This window comes from Sapajus apella, unplaced genomic scaffold (assembly GCF_009761245.1).
Source record: "Sapajus apella isolate SASKATOON/1434 unplaced genomic scaffold, GSC_monkey_1.0 scaffold66, whole genome shotgun sequence".
In the NCBI taxonomy this organism is placed as follows: domain Eukaryota; kingdom Metazoa; phylum Chordata; class Mammalia; order Primates; family Cebidae; genus Sapajus; species Sapajus apella.
In genome coordinates, this window is record NW_022437006.1 from 2,519,950 (window position 1) to 2,531,122 (window position 11,173).

Consider the following 11,173-nt stretch of genomic DNA (forward strand, 5'->3'; position numbering starts at 1 on the left):
GGACCACTATCATACATGCAGCCCACTGATGACTGCATCGTCATTATATGGCACCTGACTGTAATTTCAGGTAACAGTAAGTGCTATGAAGAAAATGTTGAAAGGGTGATGTGATAGAGAGAAGTCAAGAGGGGGACTCTGAGAGACAGGTACATGTATCTCTTAGGAGGAAATATCTGTGTTAAAACCTGAAGGAAACAGCTGTTTGACCAAAGATCATTATGGAGGACAGGAGGCAGGACTACACTGCAGCTCTGACTTGGATAGATGATAGACGGAGCAGTGTGCAGAGGCTCGTATTATGAATTTTAGCTCTGGAATAACTGCAAGAACAAACCAGGAATCTTAAGAGGACTCCCAGACCCTCTAAAGGAAGCAGACTGTTCCTGCAGGACCTGGGAGACACCACAAATACTGTGAATGCCCAAACTGCAGAAGCGGAAAAGGGAGATCGTCCACTCCCAAACATACACCCCCATTGGAGAAACTGAAGGTCTAGTTTGCAGGAGAAGTTTCTGAACTTACCTGGAGCTAAGTCAATTTAGAAAGCTGAGCAAAATACAGGGATAGAGGAAGCAGCAAGAAAGGCCCTGGGAGCTCTCTGGGTCCCCAAGCAGGCCATTCCTGCCTGGCACCCTAGGGATTCTTCAGGAAGGCAGCCAGAGATGCAGGGAAAATGCCACAGGAAGAAGCAAATCTCCAGCTGAACTTTGTAACAATTTGAACCAGGTGAGAAGCCTCCTGGTTAGAACTCCAGGGAGGGCACGAATCTGGCATACAGATTCCACAAGCAGGGGACAAACCAAAGCCCTTTTCTTTCACAGTTGGGGGGTGGGTAGCCTGGGGTAAGTTCTCAAGCCCTGCTTGCCCACTGCCTGGAAACAGTCTCTGTGCTGTTAGGTGGAGGCACAGTGGGAGTGAGACCAGCCCTTCCAATTGCATGGGAGCTGGATGAGGCCTGTGACTGCCAGCTTTCCCCCACTTCCCTGATAACCTGCAACAGAGGAAGTCATAATCCTCCTATGTACACAACTGCATTGACCTGAGAACCTCACCCTCATCGCCTACAGCAGCCACAGCAAGACCCGCCCAAGGAGAGTCTGAGCTCAGACATGCTTAGCCCAGTCCCTACCTGAAGGACCTTCCCTACCCTCCATATTAGCTGAAGACAAAAAGCAAATACTTTTGGGAGTTCTAGGGTCCCACCCACCACTGGTTCCTCTGCATACTACCACAGTTGATGCTTTCTGGAAGGCGCCACCTCCTGCCAGGAGGCCAATCAACACAAAAATAAATCATTAATCCACCAAAGCTAAGAACCCTCACAAAGTCCATTTCACACCCCTGCCACTTGCACCAAAACAGGTGCTGGTATTAACGGCTGAGAGCTCCTTAGATAGATGGTTGACATGACAGGACTTTGTGCAGACAACCCCTAATACCAGCCCGGATCCTGGTAGACTTGCTGGGTGGCTAGATCCAGAAAAGAGATAACAATCATTGTAGGTTGGCTTTTAGGAAGCCACATCCATTGGAAAAGGGGGAGAGCACTACATCGAGGAAAAACTCTGGGACAAAATAATCTGAACAGCCTTCAGCTCTATGCCTTCCCCCCAACAGAGCCTACCCAAATGAGAAGGAACCAGAAAACCAGCTCTGGTAATGTGACAAAACAAGGCTCTTTAACACCCCCAGAAAATCATACTAGCTCACCAGCAATGGATCAAACCAAGAAGAAATCCCTGAAATACCTGAAAAGAATTCAGGAGGTTAATTATGAAACTAATCAGGGAGGCACCAGAGAAACACAAAGCCTAATGCAAGGAAATACAAAAAACAATAGAAGAATTGAAGAGAAGAATATTATTTTCAAAATTGAAGGAAATAGCACAAAAAAAACCCAATCAAAACTTCAGGAAACATTGGAGACATTTATATAAACACAAAATGATCTGGAAAGTATCAGGAATGGAAATGAAGTAGAAGAAAGAAATTCAGAGCTCAAATACAAGGCCTTCAAATTAACCCAATAAAACAAATACAAAGAGAAAATGATAAGAAAATATGAACAAAGCCTCCAAGAACTCTGGGATTATGTTAAATGACCAGACCTAAGAATAATTGGTGTTCCTGAGCAAGAAGAGAAATCTAAAAGCTTGGAAAACATATTTAGGGTAGTAATTGAGGAAAACTTCCCCAGCCTTCCTAGAGACCTACACACACAAATACAAGAAACACAAAGAAGACCTGGAAAGTTCATCTTGAAAAGATCTTTGCCTAGGCACATTGTCATCAGGTTATCTAAAGTTAAGATGAAGGAAAGAATCTTAAGAGCTGTGAGACAGAAGCACTAGGTAACCTACAAAAGAAAACCTATCAGATTAACAGCAGATTTTTCAGCAGAAACACTACAAGCTAGAAGGGATTGGCCCTATCTTCAGCCTTTTCAAACAAAACAATTGTCAGCCAGGAAATTTGTTTTTATAAGCCAGCAAAACTTAGCATCATATATAGAAGGCAAGTTACAGTCATTTCCAGTTTTTATAAGCCAGCAAAACTTAGCATCATATATAGAAGGCAAGTTACAGTCATTTCCAGACAAACAAATGCTTAGAGAATTCACCACTACCAAGCCACCACTGCAAGAACTGTGAAAAGGAGCTCTAAATCTTCAAACAAATCCTGAAAACTATCAAAATAGAATCTCTTTAAAGCATAGATCACACAGAACCCGTAAAACAAAAATATAAGTTAAAAAGCAAAAACAAACAAAGAAACCCCCAAGATACACAGGCAACAAATAGCATGATGAATGGAATAACCAAGGGCAGAGCAGAACTAAATGAAACTGAAACATAAAAAAAAGATAAACGAAACAAAAAGCTATTTCTTTGAAAAGATAAATAAAATTGATAGACCATTAGCAAGATTAACCAAGAAAAGAAGAGAGAAAATCCAAATAACCTCATTGAGAAATGAAACAATGATTCCAACTAATAGCACTGGAATACAAAAGATTATTCAAGACTACTATGAACACCTTTATGCATATAAACTAGAAAATCTAGAAGAGATGAATAAACTCCTGGAGAAACAACTTTTCTAGCTTAAGTCACGAAGAATTAGATACCCTGAACAGACCAATAACAAGCAGCCAGTGTGAAATGAAAATTTAAAAATCACCAACAAATAAGTCCAGGACCAGATGGATTCATAGCAGAATCCTACCAGACATTCAAAGAAGAAGTGGTACCAATCCTTTTGACATCATTCCACAAGAGAGAGAAGGAGCAAAGCTTCCCTAATTCATTCTATGAAGCCAACATCACCCTAATACCAAAACCAGGAAAGGACATTAACCAAAAAAGAAAACAATGGACCAATATCCCTGATGAATATAGGTGCTAAAATCCTTAACAAAATACTGGCTAACTGAATCCAGCAACATATCCAAAATATAATCCACCATGATTAAGTGGGTTTCACACCAGAAATACAGGGATGGTTTAACATAGGCAAGTCAATAAATGTTATACAACACATACACAGAATTAGAAACAAAAATCATGATCATGTCAATAGATGCAGAAAAAGCTTTTGACAAATGCAGCATCCCTTTATGATTAAAACTCTCAGCAAAATCATCATACAAGGGACATACCTCAATGTAATAAAAGCCATCTATGACAAACCCACAGCCAACATAATACTGAACGGGGAAAAGTTGAAAGCATTCCCTCTAAGGACTGAAACAAGACATGGATACCCAGTGTCACCACTCCTCTTCAGCATAGTACTAAAACTCCTAGCCAGAGCAATCAGACAAGAAATAGAAATCAACAGCATTCAAATCAGTGAAGACAAAGTCAAACTGTCACTGCTGATGATATGATTGTTTACCTCGAAAACCCTACAGACCCCTCCAGAAAGCTTCTAGAACTGATAAAATAATTCAGCAAAGTTTCTGGATACAAGATTATTATACACAAATCAGTAGCCCTTCTATACCAACAGCGACCAAGCAAAGAATCAAATCAAGAACTCAACTCCTTTTAAAATAGCTGTGAAAAAAATAAAAATACTCAGAAATATACCTAACCAAGGAGTTGAAAGAACTCTACAAGAAAACCACAAAACACTGTTGAAAGAAATCACAGATGACCCAAACAAATGAAAAACACCTTATGCCTATGGATGGGTAGAATCAATATTGTGAAAATGACCATACTGCCAAAAGTGGTCTATAAATTGAACACAATCCCCACCAAAATACCATCATTCTTCTTCTTCACAGAATTAGAAGAAAAATATTCTAAAATTCATATGGAACCAAAAAGATCCCACATAGCCAAAGCAAGACTAAGCAAAAAGAGAAAAAATGGAGGCATCACACTGCCTGATTTCTAACTATACTATAAAGCTATAGTCACCAAAACAGCATAGTACTGGCACAAAAATAGGCACATAGAGCAATGGAACAGAATAGCAAACCCAGAAATAAACCCCAATACAGCCAACTGATCTTTGACAAATCAAACCAAATAATTAAATGGGGAAAGGACACCCTTTTCAACAAATGGTGCTGGGATAATTGGCTAGCCACATTTAGGAGAATGAAACTGGTCCCTTGTCTCTCATCTATACAAAAAGCAGCTTAAGATCGATTAAGGGCTTAAATCAAAGACCTGAAACTATAAAAATTCTAGAAGATAACATTGAAAAAATCCTTCTGGACACTAGCTTAGACAAGGATTTCATAACCAAGAACCCCAAAGCACATGCAATAAAAACAAAGATAAACAGCTGGGACTTAATTAAACTAAAGAATCTTTTGCTCAGCAAAAGAAACAGTCAGCAGAGTAAACAGACAAGCCACAGAGTGGGATAAAATATTCACAATCTATACATCTGACAAAGCACTATTTGTCTGAGTTCATTTGTTTGAGTTCTATTTGTTTGAGTTCATTGTATATCAGTAATTTACAATGAACTCAAATCAGTAAGAAAAACACAAACAATCCCATTAAAAAGTGGGCTAAAGACATGAATAGACAATTTTCAAAAGAAGATATACTAATGGTCAACAAACATGAAAAACTGCTCCACATCACTAATGATCAGAGAAATGCAAATCAAAACCACATTGCAATACCTTCTGACTCCTGAAAGAATGGACACAACCAAAAAATCAAAAAACAGAGACTGTTGGTGTGGATGGGGTGATCAGGGAACACTTCTACTCTGCTGGCTAGAATGTAAACTAGTATAGCCACTATGGAAAACAGTGTGGAGATTCCTTAAAGAACTAAAATTAGAATTACCATTTGATTCAGCAATCGCACTACTGTATATCTACCCAGAGAATATGAAATCATTATACAAAAAAGATACTTTCACATGCATGTTTATAGCAGTACAATTTGCAATTGCAAAATCATGGAACCAACCCAAATGCCCATCAATCAACACGTAGATAAAGAAACTGGGGTGTGTGTGTGTGTGTGTGTGTGTGTGTACACACAACATATATATATATACAACAGTTTATCTGTATGTATACAACAGTTTTATATATATATATATGCACAACAGTTTCTTTACTTGTTGATTGATAAGTAGATAAAGTATCTACTTGTTGATTGATAAGTAGATAAAAAAGTCTATCAATCTAATTGTTGATTGATAAGTAGATTTACTAGGTGAGATTGGAGACTATTATTCTAAGTGATGTAACTCAGGGGGAAACCAAACATTGCATGTTCTCACTGATATGTTGGAGCTAAGCTATGAGCACACAAAGGCATAAGAAAGATACAATGGACTTTGGAGACTTGAGGGGAAGGGTGGGAGGGGCAAGGAATAAAAGACTATAAATAGGATGCAGTGTATACTGCTTGGGATGATGGGTGCACTAAAATCTCACAAATCACCACTAAAGAACTTACTCATGTAACCAAATACCACCTGTATCCCAATAACCTATGGAACAATTTAGAAAAGAAGGAAACAGCTAAACAATGTGTTGAGAAAAGAATATTTCAATAAGAGAGATCTTAAATGCAAAGACCATGAGATCTGTACAGACATTGCTTCCTTTAATACTTACTATGTTTCTGTAAGGCAGGTAGTGTTAGGCTAATTTTTTTTTTTTTTTTTTTTGAGATGGAGTCTCACACTGTCACTTGGGCTGAAGTGCAATGGCAAAATCTCAAAATCTCAGCTCACTGCAACCTCCGCCTCCTAGGTTTAAGTGATTCTCCTGCTTCAACCTCCTGTGTAACTGGAATTACAGGTGCCTACCACCATGCCTGGCAAATTTTTTGTATTTTTAGTGGAGATGGGGTTTCCCTATATTGGCCAGGCTGGTCTCGAAAACCTGAACTTATGATCCACCTTCCTCAGCCTCTCAAAGTACTGGGATTACAGGCGTGAGCCACCACGCCTGGCCTGTTAGGCTAATTTTATAGATGGCGAAACGGAACCACAGAACTAACACTTGTAAGATCACTTAGTCAGCTAGCAAACAGGGTGCCGTGATATGAGCTCAGGAGTCTCTGTCTACCACCAGCCTTCCTTTTCTGCCACTGCGTGCTGCTTCATGGGATGTAAAACACAACTTAAATGCAGATAACTGCAAGGAATTCCAGAGGAAGAGAGGTTCCTATCCCAAATATAAGTAAATCTCCTAGATGGTCCTAGTTCTTTGTTTTCTTTCTACTAATAAATATGCAAGAAAGTCTTTTACATGTATCTATTTGTTTATTAATTCATTCAATAGATATTTTTGAATGTCTATGGTATAACCATACTATTTGCATTTAAGGTTCAGAATGCAGCCATGGTAAATAGTATGAACTGTTTTCTTTCAAGGAATTGAGAGTGGTTTTGTTTTTAGTATAATGTCTGGAAATCCTAGCAGTATAATCTGCTTTGCCAAAAGTTACATGGAAGGACATAAAACTATTAAAGTTTTAAAGTCTTCCTGTCAGTTGGCTGGAAATTATCTGTAACATTTACTATCTGACTCTGGAAAGAAATGTAGCCAACCATCTTTTAAATTCTCTTTTCAGTGTTTTAGGAAACATAAAGTTGGGATCTTTCATTCATTTGCAAAATAAAGCAATATTATACACGGCTTTGATTTATAAGGCATTGAATGTTTTATTAGTGAGACTGTCTTTGAACTCTGAGAAATGCAAGGGAAAGAATTAAAGATCTTCAGTTCAGCCTTGCCTAGATCTACTATTTTCATTTTACTAGATCTACCATTTCCATTAACTATGTCAATGCTTTTATGAAAGGGAATCTTTGGTTGCTTATGTCAAAGCCTGTTCTTAGTGCTCAGTCATAACTGTTCTCATACCTGGAATCTAATGAGGTAGCATCAGTAATCTGTACACCCTAAATACCTCATATTGCTCAGTGGAAAAAGAAATGCTGCTATATATTACTCTAAGTTTTTCATAGTGTTTATAATGTTTTATATCTAAATGTATTACTATGTAGTTTCACTAATCAGTAAGAGTTAGATCTCCTAGGCCTTATAAGAACGTTGGCTTTTACTCAAAGGGGATGAAAAACTATTGGGGGATTTTGAGTAGGAATGCCATCAACTGGCCTGTGTTTTTAACAGAATGAGTCTGGCTGCTATTATGAGTGCAGACCAAGAGTGGGTGGATAAAAACAAGGAGACGAGATACGAAGCAGAGCAATAATTAGGATGGCAGATAATAGGCCTTTGTATGGGGTAAGAAAATATGCTAAAGCCTAGAATATAGGCATGAAGCTGTTATGAGCTTGGCATTTTTACTGCATCCCCAAGGTGTGGAATCATTTCTGGAGTATAGCAGGAGCTCAGTAATGCTGGCTGCATGCATGAATGGATGGAAAGACTGACAGTTTTTCACACTTCTGTCTTCCCCCCATCTGTTTATTACTTAAGTTTTGAAATCTAAGCCATTTTCCTCATCCTCACAGTTTTTAAACTAAAGAAAAGTGAAACAAAAGCAAAACAGTCAAGTTTCTTCTAAATTTAATTGAACTCAACAAGTCTTTTTTAAAGCACTTTTATGTGGTTTCTTTGGGGTATTAAGGACATCAAATGCCAGCAGAATGTTCTAAGACATCGAGATGAGATTGTTGCTTAGGGTCACAGCTATGCCACAGCACCACAATTTACTTTAAAATTAAAATTGTTACATAGTTTTAATTTCCTCCTCAGAAGGGCAATAACCTTTCAATGAATCAGACTTGGCTTTTTCTGCTTACTATAAATGGAACCATGTGACCATTACATTACAAAGTGCACAAATGGCAGGCTATAGTAGAAAAGTTTGGGAACAAGGAGCACAAAAATGTATTTGGCACGCAACTTTGTTTTGTGTGATAAAGCAGAAAAATAAGAAGACATGCAAACAATTGTGTTGATATACATAAAGAAACACTGAATAGATACAGAAGCAACTAAAAAAGCTGACTGCAAAAGGCAGGACATAAATTGGATAGACAGGGCCAACTTTGTAATAGAAGATTTTTTATACATTTTGATGATCATGTAAATTATTACCTATTTAATGAGTGCATAAATAAATAAAAATGGCATATTTTAAAAAGATGTGGGGGACAAGGGGGCAGGGACAGCAGGGAAGAAGAGCCTAGGGAAACTTGAAGTGAAACAAGTGTTCATTTTGTCACTTTTCCAGCCTTCATCAACTGCATTTGGAGCTGAGAATTCTCAGATGAAGTGTATATATGTAAACATTAGTAAATAATAACTAATCACATTTTGTTCATCTTTTTTCTTAAGGAATAAAGAAACCTAAGTTCATGAGAATGCTGATTCTTCTTTTATTTTTATTTATTTATTTATTTTTGAGAGGGCGTTTTGCTCTTGTTGCCCAGGATGGAGTGCAATGGTGTGATCTCAGCTCACTGCAACCTGTGCTTCCCGGGTTCAAGCGATTCTCCTGTCTCAGCGTCCTGAGTAGCTGGGATTACAAGCATGCACTACCATGCCCAGCTAATTTTATAATTTTACAAAATTAGTAGAGATAGAATTTCTCCATGTTGGTCAGGCTGGTCTCGAACTCTCAACCTCAGGTGATCTGCCTGCCTTGGCCTCCCAAAGTGCTGGGATTACAGGTGTGAGCCACCACTCCTGGCCAAGAATGCTGATACTTAAAGGGCTGGAAAGGCCAGTTGAAAAAGGCCAAGCTGTAGGGATGCCTAGGAGTTCTTTGATCTTTTTGGAGGCTAAAAGAAGTAAAATTCTGCTATGGAAATTGTCCTATTATATTTCTGCTTTAAGAAGGGGCTACAAGATTATGAGGTTTTACAACATTGGTCTCCTAGTCCTGTGTACATTGCTATAAAGACTCCCAGGCAGCAAGGCCATCACTGGCACTGTTCCTCTTAGCAGTTATTTGAGTGTGAAGTTCCTCACCCCTGCAAGGCTCAGCCTGAAGCAGCATGCCTGCATGCTCCACTTGCAGAATCTCCCCACTTGCCAGTAACAGCTGTGAAATATGCCCCTGCTGTCTTTAGGTAAGAAACTTCACCAATCACAGTAACACCTTGCTCTTGTGTAAAGTTTTATATTTTTCAAAATGTTTTCACCTATGTTATTTCTTCTTATGTATTCAGAGAAACTGAAAGATGGAAAAGATCTCAGATGCTGTGACCCCCATGTAACAGATGGAGAAATTGAATCCAAGAGATGAAGTGACCACTTTGCCTAAAATCAAATAGCCATGTAGCAGCGGAGCTAAAAGAAATATTCAGGAGTTTAATCAACATTTGGTACTTATATAAGTATGATATAAAATAACTTATGTCTACATTTAATAATTTCTTATTTTAGTTGATGCTTTCAAAAATTGCCAGAAAAACAGATTTTTTTTTTGCCACGAAGCAGTTACAGTTTCATCTTCATGTTCCCTGTCTTAACATGCTGAAAAATTAAGCATAAATAGAAATGCTAATTAGTTGTCTTCCTAGTCAATGCTATGATTTATATTTGACTTGTTTCCTATCAGATTTGCCACAAGCTAGAATCTTCTGAGCATTTCTCCCTCATATATATTCTCTACCAGTGGGCAGACACTAATAAAGGCTGTCAAAATCCTGGCAAGAAAATGTTTCTTAAAGTTGTAGCTGATATTAGACACTAAGCCAAGTTTCCTATTCCATAGTGAAAGAGGAAAAAAAAACTTTTATGTTTAAATTCAGTTTTAGTAAACGGGAAAGCATTATATCCAGGTCAAGGTCTAATCCAATAAGATATGAATCAATCGAGATTTTGTATCATAGAATTCAGAGCTTGGCATGCTTAATATTTAGAGACATGCTAAAATGTTAAAAGCATTCCGCAGCGTTAGAATGACACCACTGCAAAGGTGAGTATTTTCAAAGGATTCTAATTCCATTCTGACAGCCCTCCTTATGTGACATTCATAGGTTCCACAGTTACTAAAGGGCTGAGATGGTACCACAGCACTAAAACATATATCCTCTGGCTAATAAAAGGAGAATGATGAAAAGCGTTACTTGGGAACATTTGGGACTTCCTCTTGGTTGATGAAAAAACATACTGTTTTCCTCCCTCACTGATAATCTCATTCCATGTTGCCAATATTATAGCAATTTTCTGTATGATTTCTTACTTGAAAAAGCTATGGTAGAAGTGAGAGACTTTTTTCCCTGGCTCTCTCTTAAATATATCCTCAATATCTCTCTTTTTATTTTCTAAGTTGGGGAGGAAATTATGACTCTGGCTTCCAACTACCTTCACTGTATTCAGTAAAACTTTTCTTCTACATAAAAAATTGTGTAAGTTAACTGGAATTCGAAACGCTTTTTTTAAAAAAAATGAAAATAGAATCTTAAATAACTCCAGAATGATTAAATTTTATCATTAAGAATACTAACTATAAAATAATTGTGATCAATAAAACTTTTTATTAAACTTCAAATAATTATAGACATTCGTTTGTAATTTTGCATGGCTCAGGAAAATGTTTCTAAATAAGATAGAGAATATTTCAAATTTCTGTTTCATTTTCTGCAAGACACCTATTCTTAGTTTGGGAAAACCAGAAATTTTCTGTAAAGTTAGAGAGAAACTTTTTAAGTGTCCAGCACCTCCAAATTTTAGCACAGACATGTGCACAGAAAG

At 37.7% G+C, this 11,173-nt stretch overlaps 1 protein-coding gene across 1 annotated transcript in view; it reads left to right on the forward strand.

Moving 5' to 3' along the window:
* LOC116530282 (dol-P-Glc:Glc(2)Man(9)GlcNAc(2)-PP-Dol alpha-1,2-glucosyltransferase) overlaps positions 1 to 10,933 on the forward strand; it is a 33,815-nt gene extending 22,882 nt beyond the window's left edge. Inside the window, exon 3 of the mRNA XM_032248309.1 lies at positions 9,643 to 10,933. Coding sequence (XP_032104200.1) covers positions 9,643 to 9,719 — 77 coding nt within the window. The 3' untranslated portion in view covers positions 9,720 to 10,933. The remainder of the gene's footprint in view (positions 1 to 9,642) is intronic.
* The last annotated feature ends 240 nt before the right edge of the window (positions 10,934 to 11,173 follow it).